Genomic DNA, 22,800 nt, shown 5'->3' on the forward strand with positions numbered 1-22,800 from the left:
GACCCACTCCAATTTGCCTATCGGACCAACAGGTCCATGTCAGATGCCATATCACTTGCCCTTAACTCCTCCCTAGAACATCTTGACACCAAGAACAGCTACGTAAGAATCCTACTCATTGACTATAGTTCAGCCTTCAACACTATTATCGGCTCGAGACTGATTACTAAACTTAGTGATCCCTGACTAAGTCACACTCTCTGCAACTGGATCCTCAGTTTCCTGACCCACAGACCACAATCAGTGAAGACTGGGGACAATATTTAGAACATAGAACATAGAAGAATACAGCGCAGTACAGGCCCTTCGGCCCTCGATGTTGCGCCGATGCAAGCCCACCTAACCTACACTAGCCCACTATCCTCCATATGCCTATCCAATGCCCGCTTAAATGCCCATAATGAGGGAGAGTCCACCACTGCTACTGGCAGGGCATTCCATGAACTCACGACTCGCTGAGTAAAGAATCTACCCCTAACATCTGTCCTATACCTACCACCCCTTAATTTAAAGCTATGCCCCCTTGTAATAGCTGACTCCATACGTGGAAAAAGATTCTCACTGTCGACCTTATCTAAACCCCTTGTAAATGTAATCATCTTGCAGCTATATTTCATCCTCACTAACGCTCAACACTGGAGCCCACCAGTGGTGCATACTCAGTCCCCTACTGTACTCACTGCACACCCATGACTGTGTCGCCAAATACCAGACTAATGCCATTTACAAGTTCACTGATGACATCACCATAGTCGGTCGAATCTCAGATGGCGATGGAACAGACTACAGACGGGTGGTAGAAGACCTGAAAAAATGGTGCACTGAGAATAACCTAGCTCTCAATGCCGGCAAAACCAAGGAACTCATTATTGACTTTCGGTGGGATGTTACTTATGCCCCCCTACACATTAACAGCACAGAGGTGGAACAAGTGGAGAGTGTCAAGCTCCTGGGAGTGGACATCAATACAAGCTTTCTTGGACTTTTCATGTAGATGCACTGGTTACAAAGGCCCAACATCTCTTCTTCATTAGACAGCTGAGAAAATTTGGCATGATGGTGAATACCCTGGCTAACTTTTATAGGTGTGCCATTGAGAGCATTCTGTCTGGATGTATCATTACCTGGTATGGCAACTGTACCATTCAAGATCGGAGATGGTTACAGAGAGTGGTGAACTCAACCCGGGCAATCACAAAGGCCAACCTCCCATCTATAGAATCCATCTACCACGCCCGCTGTCAAGGAAAGGCCGCCAGTATTCTCAAAGATCCATCCCATCCTGGTAATGTTTTCCGACAACCTCCATCATTGGGGAGAAGGTACAGAAGCTTGAACACATGCACCAGCCAATTTCAAAATAGTTTCTACCCTACTGTTGTTAAAATACTGAATGGACTCACAAACTCTTAGCATTTGCCTGTACTTGTGTTTTTGTTTTTGCCGCTGTTTACCTATTATTTATTTATCTATGCTATTTAACTATGTGATCTGCCTGTATTGCTCGTAAGATAAAGCTTTTCACTGAGCCTCAGTACATGTGACAATAAATTCAATTCAATTCAATTCTTCTGGACCAGCCTACCATAAGAGACCTGGTCAAATGCTTTACTAGTGAAGCCCGTTTATCCAACATGCACTGCCCTACCCTCGTCAATCATCTTTGTTACTTCCTCAAAAAACTCAAATCAAATTTGTAAGACAAGATGTCCCCTGCATAAAGCCATGCTGACTATCCTTAATAAGTCTACTCTTCTCCAAATGCAACTAAATCGTGATCCTAAGAATTTTCTCCAATAATTTCCTAACCACTACCATAAGGGTCACTGGCCAATAATTTCCTTGACTACCTCTGTTGCCCTTCTTAAACAAAGGAATAAGATCTGCTATTCTCCAATATTCTGGAACTTTGCCTGTGGCTACAGAGGATACAAAGATCTCTGTCGAGGCTTATGGAATCTCCTCCCTTGCCTCCTTAGTATTCTAGGACAGATCCCATCAGACCCTGAGGACTTATCTACTTTAATGTTTTTCAAGACACCCAACACCACCTTCTTTGTCATATTGATGTTGCCCAGAGTATTGATGCACACCCCCAATCTTACCATCATTCATGTCCTTATCCTATAACCATAACACATGTGGTCATTACACAGTTTATCCATTAAATACCCCATTCACTATAAATCTCATCTATTAAATGCTTTGACCATCATGCACAATGATCTTTACATGGCCTGACTGTTACACCCCTTATCCTTTAAGTGCTCTAATCAATACATATTCTGACTATTACATGCATTGCCTATTACACATGCTGTTCAATATACACAGTGGACATTTGTACATTCTGACCAATAATCACTCTGAATGTTACACTCTAGACTGGAACTTACTGTTTTTTTTGACTAAGTTCAAATTGTGTCAATCTTTTTGGAGAGATTCTCTTTATAGGCCTCATTGTATTTTACAAAAATCACCTCATACTTACCTACCTCACCCCTATGACATCTCCCTACCTCCGATTCCTACCCCACTTTACCTTGCATCATTCGCAGAACAACCGGTCACTCGGCAGATATCCCAGCATTTGCTTGACCTGCATCATCTTCAAAAGACCATAATATATCCCAATAAGTGCTGTTAGTTTAGAGTTACCCTGCCCTGGACAAGGCAATCAAGGAGTAATTGGCAACCTGCTTTATGGGCAGGGTTATGGAGGTGGATTTCCTTTCCAACCCCAGACACCACCCTGTGGCAGCCTGGTGTGGGACATCCACCCAGTTTAAGGCTATATGCCCATAATTATAGAAAAAAGGTTAATGTCCTTCTCCACTCCATCAAATTGCCACCATCTTCTCTCCAATACCTTACAGTCACTCTATCTCTGTTACTATACTCACCTCCCACCAAGACCCATGCTCTACTCCTCTCTCTATTGCCTGCAACATCTCCCCACTCACCCTGAACCACCCCAAACCCCAGACACCACAAACCCTGTATGCTCTCTGGGCTGCCTACTCACTCGCTTGGGACACCTCCACGCCTGCACAAACAGTAAAAACTGTGTCATCTACTTTCATCTTTGGAATAGCTGCCTCTCTCTCACTCCATGACGGAGTATGTTAACCATCGATCATCTCACCCCTTATGAGGATAGAATTCTGACTCTGACCAAATAGTGCCTTGTCTGTTACTGGAGGCTTCCCTTGACTCACTGTGCCAAGACTCCCTGAGAGAAGGCTTTCCTGCCTTGGCTTGACTGAAGCCTCCTGACAATTATGACAACTTTCATGGCTTTGAGGCAGGTTTTGGTTCTGAGCTAAACAACATCTTAAGACAGCAGTAACATCAGCCTAGTATCTCTGACTGATAGGTCCAAGTTCACAATGTCAATGCAGGACAGCGAGAAAGGTTACCTCAGAGTATAATGGGACCTTGATTAGATGGGCCAATGGACTGAGGAATGTTGGATGAAGTTTAATTTAGATAAATGTAAGGTGCTGCATTTTACAAAGGCAAATCAGCGCAGGACTTGTACACTTAATGGTAAGGTCCTGGGGAGTGTTGCTGAACAAACAGACCTTGGAGTACAGGATGATATTTCCTTGAAAATGGAGTCACAGGTAGATAGGAAGTGAAGAAGGCATTTGGTATGCTTTCCTCTATTGGTCAGAGTATTAAGTATATGAGTTGGGAGGTTATGTTGCGGCTGAACAGGACGTTAGTTAGGTCACTTTTTGAATATTGCATGCAATTCTGGTCTCCCTCCTATCGGAAGGATTTTGTGAAGCTTGAAAGGGTTCAGAAAACATTTACAAGGATATTTCCGCGGTTGGAGGTTTTGAGCTACAGGGAGAGGCTGAATGGGCTGGGGTTATTTTGCCCTAAGCGTGGGAGGCTGAGAGGTCACCTTATAGATGTTTATAAAATCATGAGGGGCACAGATAGGGTGAATAGACAAGATCTTTTCTCTGGGGTGGAGGAATCCAGAAGTAGAGGGCATAGATTTAAGATGAGAGGGGAAATATTTAAAAGGGACCCAGGGGGCAAAACTTTCATGTAAAAGTTGGTGTGCGTATAAAATGAGCTGCCAGAGGAAGTGGTGGAGGCTGGCACAATTACAACATTTAAAAGGCATTTGGATGCGGAAGTGAGAAGGAAGGGTTTAGAGGAATATGGGCCAAGACCTGGCAAATTGGACTAGATTAATTTAGGTCGGCACGAATGAGTTGGGCCAAAGAGTCTGTTTCCATGCTATACACCTCTATGAGTGAGATGCTCCTAATGTCGAGATGATCCTTACCAGAATTATGATCGTATTCTGCAGCACACCTTGCCATAGACTACAATGCTCAGACCCTTAGACGATTCCATCCCTCTCACTATTACAAAATTTGCCCATTTAACAGTTTTCCTATTCCACACTTTGTCCTCTATATTCACACCCTGACAATAACACAGCATGATATCTATACAGTCCAGCTCTACCATGCTCTGACTTCACATACTCGCTCTAGACTCTGCCAATACACACAACTGTTACATATTCTGACAGTTACACCTCCCCCCCCCACCCCATTACATACACTAGCCATCACAAACGTGGCAATTACACACTCATTCACCCTGATTGTTAAACACACTGACCATTACACATCCTGACTTTGACACACCCTGACCTCTACACAACATTTTGCAGCCCGTTCAATAGACCCCTATTACTTTTCCTTAAAATCAAAATAGGCCAGAGAACCTAACTTGTCAAAGTTTAAAATGTCTCCACAATGTATCTGCACTAACTTTGAATGCTTTGGGCTTGATGTGCTGTCACCTCTTACATCTGCTTACCTTTCTTGCTTTGTACTTCTCATCACATTGCAAATTCTCAACCTTCGAGCTAACTCCATCTTCCAGTATTTCCTGCATGAAAGCATGAATTACATTATTTGGAGATGCCGGTTTTGGACTGGGGTGTACAAAGTTAAAAATCACACAACACCAGGTTATAGTCCAACAGGTTTAATTGGAAGCACACTAGCTTTCGGAGCGACGCTCCTTCACATTGTGATACACTTTGCAGATTTCCATAACTTAGCCCAGATAACATATCTCACAGAGAGTTGGGGTTTTGTTGAGACAGTTGTCTTGAAGTTTATTAACAATGCTAACTATTTACACTGCTATGGTACAGATATACATAAACAATCTGGGCTGTACTTTCTATTATTACTGCACATTATACACACACATACTGCTAACTGGCAGAACACACTCCATTCATTACATTATATAGAGAGAGTGACTGAAGAAGATACTGTTGTATTGGAGTCACTTTTCATGTCTGAAAGGCACAAGCCTGTCTGGTCTAAAATCTTACTTTGTACACATAGCAAGACCACCACATTTATACGAGCTGAAATTCTACAAAGATGAATCAGTATCACTGAGTAGAAAAATTTGTTCAAACAAGCTACTTAATTAATGAATTAACTGTAATTGTCTCTACGGTAGGGAATTTGTACATCCCTTACTAAGACTGAAAGAAACTTAACTTCAGAGGCAAGTTGTAGTAAAATACTAAAAGCAAACTAAGTCTAAAAGACGGGGTGGCGCCTTAAAACTGGAGCTACGCCATGTGGATGTTGAGAGCAAGCACTTCATCACTCAAATAGTTTTGTAAATCTAGATTGTTTTTTCACTGAAATAAACTGTTGAGCCTGGATAAATGTCAAACTTCTAAACTGAAAGATTTAAAAAAATGTTTTAAGTATACAAAAGCAAGGCATATCGATGGAGTTAGGTGTAGGGAGAGCTAATAGCTAATGGTAGAGCTTAAATGGTCTAACTCTGTAGCTATTCTCAGCCATTGTAACTTCACTGAAAATCATATTCATGCATATTTTTCCATCTGTGCAAGTTGCACCATTGAGGCCTTGAGGAAATTTTGACATGCTTTTCATGCAGAGCTTGCCCTATCTAGTTTAGGAGGGAAAATTAATATTAACAAAGACATTGTAAAGTTATAAAGTCAATCATCTCCATTTCATGTGCTTGACATTAAGAAATCAAATATGTATTTATTACTCTTACAGAAATTATTGTAATTAATTCAAAATATCTTCTTCACAGTCTTGTACCTCAATTATGGCTCTTGTCTGGTCTCCAAAACAGGGGAGTCCCTCCAAGTTTGTCATTTTGCTTATTGTGAATGGAAGGGACTTTAACAAGGAAGTTGCTCTTGAAAATGCAACATAGGCGCCATCATTTTCATTAAACTCAAAATTTTCTGCCAAAATGTCCAGTGCATCCTGCAGAGAAAAAAATGTTTTAGAAATCGGCAATGCTACCTTGTACAATACAAAGACACAGAGATAATTCGCAGAGTAACAGCATTTTGAAGTGAACCAACATTGATTCTTATGATTTTCCAAAAATCAAATTTGAAATTTCAAAGGAGAAACTGGGCCCAGTAGCATCCAGTTCTTTTTGCGCTACAAGTTCCATACAGCTACAAAATAGGGCCTGTAGATGCACTGTTTTCAGGCAAATGTTATTAGAATCAATATTGCTTATGGTGTTTGTCCTCATGTGTTGGACATAGATTGGGTGTATCTGGAGCAGGAAGATCATGACATTAAAGGACATGAATGCTACTTTGATGTCAACATGACCATTTTAGAGGTCAGTACTCCAGCTCACCCCCTCTCTTAGCCCCAAACATGCTAAAATGTAATTAAACAGTAGAAAGGATTCCTATAATAATTCTATTGAAAGGAATTGTTAAAGTATTTTAGATTACAAGGTGGTTGATATTCTCTGTTGGTTACTTTGATTCCACAAGTATTAGGTGCTTTCTGTGTTTTAAGTTGCAAAGGTCACAAGGGAGTAATATGATGGATGTTGAAAGTGTTTTTGCTCTGATTTCAAGGCTTATGCACCAATCAGATTCCCCTACACAAATATGCACCAGCAAACATCCCATTGGATCAATTGTTGGGAAAACCCATCTGGTTCACTATGTCCTTTATGGAAGAAAATCAGCCATACTTTCCTGGTCTGGCCTACATGTCACTCCAGACCCCAGCAATGTGATTGACTCTTAGCTGCCCTCTGGCAATTAGGGTTGGGCATAAAAGCTGACCTAGCCAGTGTCACCCATATCTTGCAAAATGCCATAACTTGCAAAGAGCACAAAAAGCAGGAAATTCTGCTAGAGGGGAATGAGAAAGAGAGGGAGCTATTCACAGTGTTCAGGAAGCAGTGATCCTATCTGAATCTGAGTGAGGAATAATGATTGACAGAGATGATGGGGAAATGCGTGATAGGAGTGTGGTCATTTGTAGCTGGAAATAAGCGTCATCAATATTCTAGGCTTTAAGATCATGATCCAGCTAAATGCCTATTCACCTCACTGTCTTAACTGCACATTGCTTCCAGAGTTTACCCTCTAATTGGTGCCCCAAGTAAGATTGCATAAGTGAAAGGCCGCGAATCATCAGTAAAGTCAGAACCCACTTTTCATCACAGTCTCAGAAAATCTTCAAAAGTGATGATACTCCGTCCTCTAGAAATTGAGAAATTAGAAATTCAGTCGGATTGGGTGGAAATAAATAACTGCAAGCTTGTCATCCATCAAAATGAAATATTTTCATTTTGAAGTATCAAAAGCTTTTCTCACATTTCTCTGGTTGATAATGGTACAATGGGTTACAGATAAATTACAAAAATAAGTTGCCCTGTCTGAAGTGTATGGCTCTTTTCAGCATAATGACTACCATTAGTTCTCAAAACAACACTTTGTCATTCTAATGATAAGCAAGTTATTTTAATAATCATTTTTTCCACACAATATCAAAACCTGACATGGTGAACAATGCTAGAGAACCTTTTGATCTAACAGCAGGCAGCTATAAAACAAACATTTATCTTTCAATTCAGTCATGTTGTCATAAGAGCTGGAGTGCATGGTTATTGGAGTCACAACTCCAACAGTGTCCAGAATGAAAGCATTTGTTTAAAAATATTTGCAAAAATTGTAAGATAAATTATTGAGCATATGTGTTTAATTTTCATAAATAGTTTTTGCTGTATTTATGCAATCTTCATAAGACAATCATTGTGCTCGGTCCAACACAACTCTCTTTTGGGACACATTAACTGGTTTTTAAAATAGACAACCACAAGTAACATTGCAGGTCATAATCATGACTATACCTGCGGCAGAAACTGCATATCAAGGAGAGGTCTGTGATTTAATTCTCAAAAACCAAAATGTAGTCTTGCACTTTCATCCTTTTTCATAAAGAGCTGTTAGTTACAACAATAGCACCTGGGCTTAACCAATTGCCAAGACAACAACTTTATGTGTTAGCCTATTTATGTATGTTTTCACTTTAGATATTCTGACCGTGTTATTTCCCAAATCAAACATTGGCCATCATGAGGAAACGTTTTTTTGAGCCTTAACCATTTCTTAGTGACCTTATGTCTTCGGTGTCTTCATTAGGCAGGAGTTAATTCTACTGTCTGATTCATACCAAATTTGTTATGACTTTTCTCATTGTCTCAAACATTTTGAATGGCTATAATTAAACTATAAAGAACCTTTCATGAACTCAATCCCAAAGCTCTTCATGGCAAATTAAGTATTTAAGAAATGTGCTATAATGTAGGAACAAGACAGATAACTCATACACATGGTCCCATAAACAACAAAGAGATAATGGTCACATAATTTTGTTTCAGTGATGTTGATTGTGAGATAAATATTGCCAAGGATAAAGTTCAAAGCACCCCCGATCTCTTTTTTTTGAAACAGTCTTAGGATCTGTTCACCTAAGAGAGTAGGTATATCCTAGCTTCTGTTTCAAGTTTGATCCAAAAGACAGTATCATAATCTGTGCAGTCCTCCTTCGATAATTCAGGGAAGTAACAGTTGAGATTATGAGCTCAAGTCTCTGTTATGGGAATTGAGCCCAAAGCCTTTCAAATCAGAGGTGTGAGCAATTTTGCACTGAGCACTTAACACTATTTTCCTCAAGAGAAATTTATGATGCTTTCGTTACCATTAGCTTGTATGAGGAATTACTTTTTAAATCCTGTCTCAGCTACGTTTTCAGACAAAGCAACTGTTCCTTTGCTTCCACGTCTGGAGAACGACATATCACTTAGGATATCTGAAGATTCCACTTCTCAAAGGAAATGGGGATGGCCACTTAATGTAACGGCTAAAGCTTGTGAATGTTTGATTAACTATAATACTGGAACCATCTCAACCATAGTGGGGTGTGACTTTCTCATATGTACTGCCCTGTTTACTTGGAGAATGAAGTAATATAAACAGACAAAGAAAGAATTCGTCCAACAACTCAATTTTCTAGCTCACTTTGCAATAGGCAGCGAGCATTCCCGATCATAAGAAGCAGGAACCTTGCTCAATTATTTAATTAGGATTTTTTGCAGGTCACAGTAGGATCTTATGCTGGATGAAGACTTACAAGCTTATGGTTGCCCACAATTTATGTCTGACTAGATGCTGTTGCCTTCCAAACCATCCAACAGAATGTTGACTACTGTGATCAGATCATTTCTTGCTGTACATTGTGCAAACTCATGAAGGGCCCTAAGTTAGTCACTCTTGGCTCGGAAAAGTGCCCAGTCTACCTAAGGTTACTCCAGAAAGGTATCGCTAAAGTTTGAACAAGGTTGTAGGTAAATTATTTGAGGTGATTAGAAAAGATAAGATTTATGGACATTTAGAGTTTTGTGCGAGGAATAGCGTGTTTCACAGGCTTGATTGAGTCTTATGAGGAAGTTATCAAAAGATTAATGTTGGCAGAGCAGTAGACATTGTTTATTTGGATCTTTGTAAAGCCTTTGGGATTCAGGGTGAACATGCCAATTGGATACTTGGCTTAACAGCGGAAGACAGAGAGTGATGGTGGAGTATTACTTTTGGGACTGGAGGCCTGTAGCCAGTGATGTACCACAGGGATCAGTTCTGGGTCCTCTTTTGTTTGTCATTTATATACATGATTTTAATGAGAATATAGATGGCATGGTTAGTAAGGTTGTGGATGACACCAAAATTGATTGTCTAAGATTACAAAGGGATCTTGATCAAATGGGTCAATGGACTGAAAAATAGCAGATGGAGTTCAATCTGGATAAATGCAAAACATTGCAACAAACAAGGGTAGAGCTTATACAATTAATGGTAGGGCCTTGGGCAGTATTCAGAAGTTTGGTACTGGAAAAGTAGAGCAGGTCAGGCATCATCCGAGGAGCAGAAGTGTCGATGTTTTGGGCATAAGCCCTTCATCAGGAATGTGGGGGTTGTTGGAGGGGGAAGGCAAGGTGGCTGAGAGATAAATGGGAGAGTGGTGGGGCTGGGGGGAAGGTAGCTAGGAAGGCGATAGGTAGATGAAGGTGGGGGGGTGATATGTCAGAGGAGAGGGTGGAGTGGATAGGTGGGAAGGAAGCTGGACAGGTAGGACAGTTCAAGAGGAAACTGGTGAATTTGACATTGATTCTGTGTGGTTGGAGGGTCCCAATGTGGAAGATGAGGTGTTACTCCTCTAGGGACCGGGTGACGGGGATTTGGTGGTGGAGGACGCCTAGGAATTGCATGTCCTTGGCATTGTGGGGGCGGGGGGAGTGATGTGTTCGGCCACAGGACAGTGGGTTTGTTCAGGACGTCCCTCCAACCACACAGAATCAATGTCAATTTCACCAATTTAATCTCCCCTCCCTCCATCTTATACCAGTGCCAACCTTCTAACACGGCATCAGTCTCTTGAACTGTCCTACCTGTCCATCCTATTTCCCCCCTATTCACTCCACCCTCTGCTCCAACCTATCACCATCATCTACCAATCACCTTCCTAGTTACCTTCCCCCCAGCTCCACCCTCCACCCATTTATCTCTCAGCCCCCTTGGGCACCACCCCCCAGCCCCCCACATTCCCCCAAAACGTCGACTCTCCTCCTCCTCAGATACTGCCTGTCCCACTGTGCTTTTCTAGCGCCACACTTTTTCAATGTGATCTCCAGCATCTGCAGCCCCCACTTTCTCCTTGGGTAGTGTTGTAGAACATGGGGTACAAGTACATAATTCTTTGAAATTTGCATCACATGTAGAAAGGGTGGTTAAAAAGACATATGGCATGCTTGCCTTCATTGCTCAGTTCTTTGAGTATAGGAGTTGGAAAGACATGTTGAGGCTGTACAACACATTGGTGAGGCCTCTTATGGAGTACTGTGACAAGTTCTGGTTGCCCAGTTATAGGAAGGATATTATTAAGCTGGAGAGGGTTCTGAAGAAATTTAACAGGATGTTGCCAGGTATGGAAGGTTTGCATTAAAAAGAAAGACTAGATAGGCTGGGGTTTATCACTGCAGCATAAGTGGTTGAGAAGCGGCCTGATAGAAGGTTATAAAATAAGGAAAGATATAGATAGAGTGAATGGCATTTGTCTTTTCCCTAGGAGGGGGAATCTCAAGACTAGGGGGCACATTTTTAAGATGAGAAGAGAGAGATTTTAAAAAAATCATGAGAAGCAAATGTTTTACACAGGGTGGTTCCCTTGTGGAATGAACTTTCAGAGGAAGTGGTGTATGTTGGCACAATTACAACATTTAAAAGACATTTGGATAGATACACGAAGAGGAAAGGTTTGGAGGGATAAGGGGCATGAGCAGGCAGGTGGGACTAGTTTAGTTTGGTATTATGTTTGGCATGGACTGGTTGGAATGAAGAGACTGTTTCCATGCTGTATTACTCTATGACTCTATAAAAGATGAAACTAGTGATTCTATGTGGCAAAAACACAAGTAGTTCTTCCCAATCAGAGGATGCTGCCATCAAGAGAAATGTATTTTCTACCAATCACACAATCATTAATGTGTATTGTAAATATCAGTGCCAGCGTGGTGCCAGTTATGTAGACTACATATCCCCAAAATATAGCAAATCACATCTGACAACATATCTCTTTGGTTGTTCACAACAAGCAAGGTAAGGACTAGACCAAATCAACCCACAACACAGTATTTGATGTGATTCTGCAACTGGACAACATTTAGTAGATAATCCTGAATGTTAACAACTAAAATGACAAACAATTTAAGATTGTCAGTTTGGTTTGCAGCATGATGCATGAACTGGAAGCTACATAAATTAATACGCTTAGAGACAAAAAGGATATTGACACACACTTAGTTTATTTCAATGCAACAAGATAGATGACAGTTTTTCACAGGTTTATTTTTCAGGGCTATGTCCTGACCAATCAGTCAACTTGCCTGGTTTAAAATTTATTCAAAGTTTAGCTGTTAATTATCAATCTTCATTAATTGGTGCATAGTCCATGCCAACACCTCACAATCCACTTGCTAAACAACTAACACTCTCTTCTCATGCAGGAGAAACGTTGGCTATCCCCTTAAATTAGAAAGAATAAAAGGGCAGAGCATTACCAGCAGAATGACTGCAGAATTTGAGGTGCTGAGGGATCTAGTTGCTCTGCATGGCTCACAAAACATTAGTTTGCAGGTACAGCAATAATTTAAAAGGCTAACAGAATGCTATCATTTATCACAAGAGGAATTGAACATAAATGTAAGGATTTTATGCTTCTGTTATTCAGATCACATTTGAATACAGTGTACAGTTTTGTTCTCCTTACTTAAGGAAAGATGTAAACACAGTGGAGGCAGTTCAGAGGAGGTTTACTAGATTGAAACATGGAAAGAGTGGGTTGTCTTATGAGGAAAGGTTGGACAGATTGGGTTTGTTTACAATGGAGTTCAGAAGAGTGTGGGGTGTCTCGATGTAAAAAAAAGATTCTGATTGAAACTGTATGCAATATATGTTAATGTCCTCGAGGAAGAAAGCAAATGTCTTCTGGCCAAATTTGCAGATGATCAAAAATAAGTGGAAAGGCAAGTTGCAAAAGGGAGCTACAGAGAGATCTTGATAGGTTAAGTGAGAGGGTAACAAGTTGGCAAATGGAGTATAATATAGGAAAATGTGAACTTGTTCATTTTGGAGGAGAGAACAAAAGAACATTACTAGTTAAATGGAGACAAATTGCAGAAAGCTCCAATGCTAAGGGAGCTGAGGGTACTCATGCATGAAAGCTAGGACACAGGTACAACAGGTAATCAGATTAATAGAATGTCTGCCCTTATTTCCTGGGGAAAGGAACATCAGAGTAGGAAAGCTTTACTATAACTGTACAAGGTGCTTGGGGGATCACATCTCGACTCTAAAAGCAGCTTTGGTCCCCTTGTTTAAGATATTGTTTAATTGGAGGCAGTTCAGAGAAAGTTAACTAGGATGATGCCTGGAATGGAGATATTGTCTTATAAGGTTAAAGAGGTTGGGATTCCACTCGCTGGAGTTTAGAAGAATGATAGGTGATCTCATTGAAACGTATCAGATTCTTTAAGGACTTGAAATGCTGACAGATTGTTTCCATTTATGGGGGAGTCCAGGAAAGAGGACAAAGTCTCAGAATAAAGAGGTGCTAATTTAAGGTTGATATGAGAAAGAGTTTCTTCTCTCAGTGGGTTTAGAGGCTTTGGAACTCGTTGCCATAGAAGGCTGTGGGAACAGAGACCTTGTCTTTATTTAAGGACGAGATGTATAGATTCTTGATCAGTAGGAGGATCAAGGGTTAGTGGGTAAGTGGACATAAGGAATGTTAGATCAGCAATGATCCTCTGGAATGGCAGAGCAGGGTCCAAGAGCTAAACAGCCGACCCTGTTCCTATTTCTTATGGGCTTACGAGCAGTTTTAAATAAGTGGACGCGGCAATTATGTTTCCTCTTATGGGTCAGTGCAGAATTAAAAGACATTTCCTTCAGCCCAAGAATGCTCCAATCTGAACTGCTCCAGGTCTTGCTTGTTATATATCCCTGATTTGAATTACTTCACCACTGAAGGTTATATCTTGATTTGCCCAGGATGAACGTTCTGCAATACATGTCTCCAGCTCTTTCCCTAACTTACCTCCTTTAAGATACTCCTTATAAGTTACCTCTTTGGCCAAATGTTTGGTAATCTGACTTAACATTCCCTAATGTGACTCAATATTTCTTTTATAATGTTCTTCTAAAATGTCTTGGACCATTTTATTGTATTAAAGGCATCACATAAATTTAATTTGTTGCTACTACATTTAGAGGTTTGTGTATCTGGAACCTCTGTTCACTGCCTAATACCCTATTTCGACACATTTTGGAGGGCATAGTGATGGTGAAGGAGTCATTAGTGTTAAGGGGGCAGCAAGGATCGGGGGCATTTAGGGTAATGTGGTTACAGGGATGAATGCTTGGAGGGGATGGCCAGTCATGATGATGATGGCAGCTGGCTTGTGTGATAGCCATAGAGGTTAACCGTTGGGGTGCCCAGTGACCATACTGGTGGAGGGATGGAGTGGGACAGAGTTCAGTTAAGGCTGGGGTGGGGATTTTGTGATCACTGGGAGATTTGGTGATTGGTGCGTGTTTGACATTTTTTACATTTTAAGATCTCAGCTGACCCAACCTTACTGTTTCCTTGAAGATTAACATGACATCCTTTGCCTCAGGCCATGGCAAGATGATCAGCGACATTGTTACACATCATTGATCATCCTTAATATTTAACTGGAGCTCAAACATATGAGAAGTTTGAGGAACATTTTGTAAGAAGTGCACTCAATCTTAAATTAAACCGAGGTATTGTTCCTCCTTTACTTGAATGGAATTGGAATTTTAGGCTTCCGATTTAAGTTCTGCATTTGCATTTACATGCCAACTACAGTCTTCACTAGATGTGCAAACAATGACAGCTGATATTTGATCCGGTAATTACTTGCCATATTTTATGACTGCAGGATCTTACAGCACCTTTTCTTGGCATGTATAAGCGGTACTAAATGTATTCTGAAATGTAACCCAGCATGCAGATTGCACAAAAGAAAAGAGGAAATAAATAACAGTGTTGATGAGTTTTTCTAACATGCTGAAGCGTGTCGCGCACTGGGAGTGCAAAAAGTTGTCTCACACTCCGCATTTGATGAAAAACGTAGTACATTCATCATATTAATTGCAGTTAGCATTCTCACTTGGTGTCTGGCTTCTTCAACTTCACCTTTGAGCAAACATTCCATAAAATGAACTGCAAAAGGTATTGCGTTCAACATAAAATAAAACCCATGGGGAAAAAATGCCAATGAGGTCCATTAGCAGGCATATAGATTGCCATGCTTGATTACCCCATACCCAAGCAGGGTGACATATGCGGCATGCAAATGATGTTCTACTCAGTGAAATGGTGTGTACTGGCTGGCGACAAACTCAGATGTATGCATGCCTAACATACTAGCCTACAATTCTTAAAGGTATCTCTACTTCTGCAAAGGGTAGAACCACATCCAAAAATGTTTCTGAGATGGAAGAAGATTGCCAGCGGAGCAACAGGCCAAAAGGTGGGCTCCCTGCTTCTCTAATGCAATGCTGGAGGTATAAGTCCAAGATGTGAAAGTAAGGTGAGAGATCATCTGGCTGCAGAAGGCTGGGATTGTCCCCGTGCAAGTGCACTGAAGAGAATGGGAGCAGCTGACCAAGGAGGTCAGCTCCAAGGAGTCAGGCCCCAAGGATATGGCTGATGTGCTGTAACAAGGGTATGCTCACGTGACCGGTTAAGAGCAGTGAATGCACGTTCGAAAGTCATCTCCTTCACTTTGCATCAATAAACTCCCATAGCTCAATTCACCAAATCACCACTCACTCTTCAGCAGGCAAGTCTAACATTCAGAGACTGCACCTCAGCCTCACGTACCAAACACAGTTTCAAAGTCACATTTAGCAGCTTCAGTTTGTTTCTAACCATTCAGCTACAATAAGAGGATCACAAACACGATGCAATATACCGATGGACAGTCTTTCCTCACTCGTGCAGAATAATTGGCATATGACCTGAAGACAGTAAAGTTCTTCCTGCCCCTTAGGCCACTCCATTGGCTTAAAAACCTTTCCATTTCTGTTTCTCTTCAGTTCTCAGAAAAGGTAATTGACCTGAAATGTTTCTCTCCATAGATACCACCTAATCTGCTTAGGGTGTTCCAGCATTTTTTTATTCTTACTTTATTTCTTGTTGTTCTTTTGTTGTATACACATGCAGTGCTTTGCCTTTTAACTTCTGGTACCTGGCAACTTTACAAGTCATAGCATTGTGTATTGTTTGTGGGTTGTTTTGAATCCTGTAGCAAATGTTGATAGACATTTTTAGTCTCAATTTGGTGAGCAGTCTATCAGGGTAACCATACTGTAAGCTGGGCTATCTTTGAAATTCTATTTCTGGAGCAGGTATGATATTCTTGCATTGAGAAAGTAGATTGCGTTCAGTGTAGACCACTATTCTTGAAAGAGGTCAAACCCTGGGCACTACACCTCTCACAGAAGAGATGCCTTGTGACTGCTGGTGGTGCTGCACCATGAAATAAGCATTAGATTATCAGATTGGAGAACTTGGTGGAAGAGACAGAAAGCAGAGATGCCCTGAATCCTCGAATGTTAGAAATAAAAAGGCTTTAGCAAGATGTAGAGAAGGACATCAATGCTAAGAGCAGTTCAAAGTGCCTGATTACAGTAGAGGAAGAAGTTAATGACTTTCATTGTCAGTGAGTGTATGTTCCCATACCACATTCTACCATCTTCACCACTAGGGCCTCATTAATTGCTCAAGTCAATATATTGTCAGCAGTTGAATGATCTCTGTCAAACAGGACTCATATGCACCATTCATTTGCTTCATCCCATCCACATGAATATAACATTGCTCGAAACCCCAAATCTACATTGCTTGTATACACCACCAGCAATTCAATCATGACAGCCACATTCACCATTCTTATGACACTCACTAGCACACTTACTACTTCCTTGCAGAAGGTGTTGGCAAAACAGGAATTAACCAAATGTCAAGAGACATGACTATATGTTTTGAGTGCCATGAAGGAGACAGTATTGGCCATTATGAGAATGCAGTGACCACTAGCAGGGATAAAACAACTGAACAGGAGAATATCTGCAATTTTTACCCTCCTTTGCATATCTAAAACTTTTCTTCATACCTCAATCTATTCTGGTCTATAAAGTGCAGATATGTAAGGATCCACTACTGACTTTCTCTTCTCCTCTTATCACACCTCAATCCTTTCCCCTTCTTCATTTTAGGTACTTAAAGCTAGAATCTGTGCAATTGGTCAGGGAAGAACAAGAGGAAAGTAATAATGAAAGTAAGACATTTTCACAGTTGTATACATCAGCTCCAATACTGACTCTGCATGTAAGATATTTAACAGCATTAGAGATGGGACCTACACATGGGGCTGCATGCTCAAGAATGCTAGAGTCAGGCCTGGGACAAGGAATATTAAAGGTGTCAACTCATGGCAGTCACACAGGATTACCTCCTTCCTCCTCCAGCGACATGTCCAGCTCTGTGTGACCTTTGCTCATTCTCCCTATCATGCTCAATACCAAAAAATGAGTTCCACCCATATCTAGAAACAAATAGCTTACATATAAACTGTTAAGAGAACAACAAAGTACCTCCACACCAGTCAGATCATTCATTGTAAACTATTGAAAATATTAACGATTTTGAGAAACATCCAAAATATGTATAAATGCAGCATGTACCAGAAAAACAAGTAGTAACTGAATTGCAAGTAGGTTATTTAGGAGCAAATTACTGAAGATGCTCGAATCTGTACTGAAAGCAACAGATGCCAGAGATCACAGTGGGTCAGATAGCATCCATGGAGAGAGAGCAAGCTAACATTTTGAGTCTGCTAAGAGTCATCTCAAAGCGAAACATTAGCAGACTCAAAATATTAATTTACTGTCTGTCCATGGATGCTGCCTGACCTGCTGTGATCTCCAGCATTTGTTGTTTTCAGTGCAAGTAGGTTATGGTCGGTTTAAATAGTGTTGTTTTCCCAGGAGCGTCAGTGGGTCAGGGCTGACCTTATAGAGGTTTGTAAAATCATGAGGGGCATGGATAGGGTAAATAGACAAGTTCTTTTCCCTGAGGTGGGGGGAGTCCTGAACTATAGGTTTAAGGTCAGAGGGGAAAGATTTAAAAGGGACCTAAGGGGCAATTTTTTTCACGCAGAGGGTGGTGTATGTATAGAATGAGCTGCCAGAGGAATTGGAGGAGGCTGGTAAAATTACGACATTTAAAAGGCATCTGGATGAATATATGAATAGGAGGGGTTTAGAGGAATGTGGACCAAGTACTAGCAAATGGAACGAGAATAATTTAGGATATCTGATCGGCCTGGACGAGTTGGACTGAAGGGTTTGTTTCCGTACTGTACTCAGCTATGACTCAATGGTGAGAAGTCCTTCATGCTATTTAAGATTATACTCAGGGAGCACAGTCTAGAGCTTGGAGCTCCTTCATGGGAAGTGGTGTTAAGTCAGTGCTCCACACCAAAGACACGATCTGACTGTTCTGTGCGCCGCCAACAGGCATTGGGTACATGCATGCAAATCCCTTTACAAGCATGGCTTATGCTGCACTCTTCACTGAAGTGCATATACTCATCTTGGACCCCATTTAGTCATTTCTGAAGCCTTATGATACCCAGAAAACAATTGGCTACAGAGACCAATATCTTCCATAGGTTGAGCAAGGATGAGTTTGGATGAATTTTGAGATGAGTAAATTGTCCGTGAACGAAGTGCACCTGACAGTCCGAGGTTCCCTGTGTATCATTAGGGGAAACAGTTGGCTTGGATCATACTGAGCACCAGTGCTTTAACAAAATATCAAAGTCTGTAAATTCTTCCACAGGTTTGAACTACACGCCAAAGCCAAAAATAAGATTTATTTCAAAAATTCTACTTAAAGCATTACCGTAAATATTTTGTTTCTATTATTGAGGGTTGATCTCCTCTGACATGCATACTGGGAAATAGTTACCACCGGTGCAGGTAATGGCAAATTTGATTGAATCATCTTCTGCACCTAAAGAAATAAAACAAAATCAAATTCATTGCTGGTTCAGGTTAAAGTTTGTGGCTTCTTGTTGGGCCACCTTGAGTTATCAAGTCTGTCAAATGAACACATATGATATGGTTTGCAGTATGTAATTACAGATCAAAGATTTGTTAACACAACAAATGATAACCGAGAATCTATTTGCTGTTTACTGCTTAGTTCAGCAGTTTAAGCAGCTTCCTCGTAATGGAAAAACAAATAATCTCATAAGGATGGATTCGAACAAATCTTTTCTCCAATGTTACGGCCATAATATCCTCTCCCCTTTAAAGCGAGTATATAAACAGGCAAAAAAGACTAACGACTGGATCTTACCTTGCAAAACGTGTAAAACAGAAATAATAGATGGCAATATTAGGTGGCGAAGCAGTAATATTGGACTTAAATGTCAGATGGCAAAGCAAGTCAGCATTTTAAGAGTGTTATTGGCAAGTAATATTATTTGGAGATATTGATTTAACATCCCATTGGGTGTGAAACTGAAATTTGTAATTTGTAATCCAGATTCTGACAGTTCACTGGATTGAGAGCTCAAGCTTTAGCAGAAGTGTGACGTAGATTCTAGGATGCCCGGAGTACTGTAGCCAAAGTTTAATGCAGACTGAGCAACAGTGGAGCTGCACTCCCAAGCATTGGGTCATGGGAGTGAGAAATCTGTCTAAACGTTTGTGACCACAGAGAATGTTTGGATCTGTGGATGTGGTAACAGTCCAGAGAAAGGAAGCTATTCTTGGAATGTGGGTGTCACTGACGAGGTCAGCCATTATTGCCCATCCCTGATTGCCCTGGAGAAATATGGACACAACAAGCATTGTATTTACTTTCATATTATCCGTTTCAAAGCAATAATATTCTTAATCAGTTCTCTTTGGTTATTAGTTTGTCTTTCAAAGGATCGCATGAGAAACGAGCATCATGGGATCTATTATGGGGCTCTCCCTCACATAATCAGATAGTTAAATAGAAACAGGCTTGGCTGTTAAGTCCCTTTTTCTATAATCCAAATGGTATAAAAGAAAATATAACCGTTGTAATGAAGCAACAGTATCAAAATGGATTTCAATGATTTCAGAATCATGCTTAAGCTGTTGAAATGCCATAGTGCTGGATGAATTAAATACCAATCAACACCTCAGTCAGATTTTACATATCCAATTAATGCTTGACAACGTATAAACAGATAGCTGGTTGGCTTGCCAAACAAAGCATTTGGCCTGCAGCCTACAAATAGGATATGACTTTGCCATCATCTTCCAAACAACTAAACTTGCATTTATTACAGTTTAAAGTCATAGTAATTTCCCCAGTGTAATTCTAGTTGACAAAAGAGAAAGGATTTAAAATTGGACAGCCCCTGAAACAGCTGTTTCCTAGCCTGGGGATTGTGATGTTCAATTGTCCCACCCCAATTCAGTGTAATGCAGACAACATCCTTTTAGCTGCTTGCTGATTATAATGCTTTCTGTGTAAAGCTTACATTGTACTGTTCATAACCTGCATGCTTCAGCAGAGGGCCCACTTTGTTACTTCCTAGCTCCACTTAGAGCTTGCTTACCCTACTTAAAGGAAAGGTTCACCATGACCCCAAGAACTTTAGAGATGTTGTGGAACAAATGGTAGGCGATGAAAGGAAACATGCACAATGGTATTGCAACTACATTGGAGTCCTTGTTGGAGGAGGAGCAAAGGAGAAGACATGTCTTTGTCCACGGTGGAACCTCCAAACATGTGAAGAAAAGACAGCGGGAAAAACTATTTGCTGAGATCAATGCCACTAGATTTGTCTCAAGGGTATGATATTGTGAAAGGTTTAAAGTTACATGGCTAATTAAGGTCAGTAAATATACCTGTGCCTTTATCCTACCAACTTATGCACAACATATACATGCTTTCCCTCACCTTCACAGACTTAATTGCAAGTCTGAAGCCTACATTTCACACCTCACACACCCCACTATTCAACCATGACAATCATATTGTCCAAACATCACTCTCATTATTACACTTCACTTTCTTGCAACAGAAAATGCTGCATGCTAACAGCTGACTGGAGCTAATCAAAGTGTGGGAGGTCACATGACTAATGTTCTGACGCTAAGTAAGAATTAATGCTATCCATTATGGGAAGATCTGTTACTTGGATTGAATCTTACGAAGATGACAGTATTCTCACACATGATCCTTTTTCTCTCATCCCACATCCCTCCTCATACTGGAACATACAGGTGTACACATACACCTATTTTCATTTTCCTACTTATATCTTATGCCTTTCAGATACCTAAGCATTTTGCTAATACAGGCAGCAATCCTCATTGAAAGAGGGCCAAGACCATAGTGATAATGAAAAGACACCATCACCTGATTTCACAATTCTGCACAAATTATATGTGGTTAGCCTGCCACAAGGTTTGTGTTCAATATCAAAGAGCACGGAGTTGTCTGGCAGGAAGTGGGCACAGAACTTTGTGTGGAGCTTGAAGTCCAACATTTGCAGCACTTATCAGACCCTATCCTTGCCACTGCATCTGACGTCGCAGCTTCCAAAATTGTAGCAGCAGCTGCCAGGTGATCTGAGTTCTGCAGTTGAATTTCAGACTGCTACTGGCATGGATGTGAATCCTAGAGTAAATCAATCTGTTCTCTAGGAACATATTAGGACTACCGAAGTACTAACCAGAGGGAATGACTGTCAATTCCTGGAGCATGAACCTACTGCCCTCTCTCTGGTTGGATGTGATCCCAACTGCACAGGCCCTCCAATGCACTTGTTGCCTGTCAGCCAACCCCAGACCAGACTACTGCCATCCATGCCAAGATGGGGTCCAGCCTGAAACCAGATATTTTGCTGCTGTATGTCATCTACAAGATCATGGGAAAATGCTCCAACTCCAAACTCAGTAGCTTCCAATTACAACTAGGGGGGCATAGCCTCAAAATAAGGGGAGTAGCTTTAGGACTGAGTTGAGGAGGAACTTCTTTGCCCAAAGGGTTGTGAATCTGTGGAATTCCCTGCCCAGTGAAACATTTGAGGCTAACTCGTTGAATGTTCTTAAGGCAAACGTAGGTAGATTTTTTAAAAGTAAAGGAATTAAGGATTACAGTGAGCAGACAGGTAAGTGGTGCTGAATCCACAAAAAAAAGATCAGCCATGATTTTATTAATGGCAGAGCAGGTTTAAGGGGCCATGTGACCTATTCCTGCTCTTATTTCTCTTATGTTCTTATGCTCTTATACATTTCATAAGAACACAGCGTGGGCCAAAGGCACTGATAAAACAAGCACTTAGGAAATGCACAGGATGAAGTGTTTAATTTTGTGTGCAATATAGCATGAGTGAATGTATAAATCTCACTTTGAATCTATATTGCAGGCAGGCTTTTATTTTTGTATTGTTACCAACAGAATGATGAAATGGATTTTCACAGATAGAAAATAAATATCGTCGGATTGTTGGTGAATGGGGAATTGGGATAAAATGACTGATGTTACACTTGAAGAGGGTGTTCATGTTCAGTTCAGGCAGAAGGGGCTGCTGAGGTGCAGCCTTCCCTTTGACTTCCTGTCTTTATGCCTGCACCTTGCCTCTGTCCTCCCCTCCTTCTCTTTGTGTTACTGTTCCTCAGTTTCTTGTTTGATAGGGTGTGGGAAGGACTGCTGCCTCATGGTGGTAATATGGTGCAACATGGTGCAGGTGGCCATCAATACTGAGACCCACAGTCATGTTTTCCAGACC

At 40.9% G+C, this 22,800-nt stretch overlaps 1 protein-coding gene across 2 annotated transcripts in view; it reads right to left on the minus strand.

The window, feature by feature from the left end:
* dntt (deoxynucleotidyltransferase, terminal) overlaps positions 1 to 22,800 on the minus strand; it is a 284,731-nt gene that overhangs the window by 178,822 nt on the left and 83,109 nt on the right. For both annotated transcript variants that reach the window (XM_087998997.1, XM_043712524.2), the window contains 3 exons: positions 18,921 to 19,031; positions 6,141 to 6,311; positions 4,852 to 4,923 (listed from right to left, as the gene is read on the minus strand). In XM_087998997.1, coding sequence (XP_087855123.1) covers positions 4,852 to 4,923; positions 6,141 to 6,311; positions 18,921 to 19,031 — 354 coding nt within the window. The remainder of the gene's footprint in view (positions 1 to 4,851; positions 4,924 to 6,140; positions 6,312 to 18,920; positions 19,032 to 22,800) is intronic.

Source organism: Chiloscyllium plagiosum, unplaced genomic scaffold (genome assembly GCF_037043375.1).
Source record: "Chiloscyllium plagiosum isolate Xiang-an unplaced genomic scaffold, Cpla_swu_hap1 HiC_scaffold_22, whole genome shotgun sequence".
NCBI lineage: Eukaryota > Metazoa > Chordata > Chondrichthyes > Orectolobiformes > Hemiscylliidae > Chiloscyllium > Chiloscyllium plagiosum.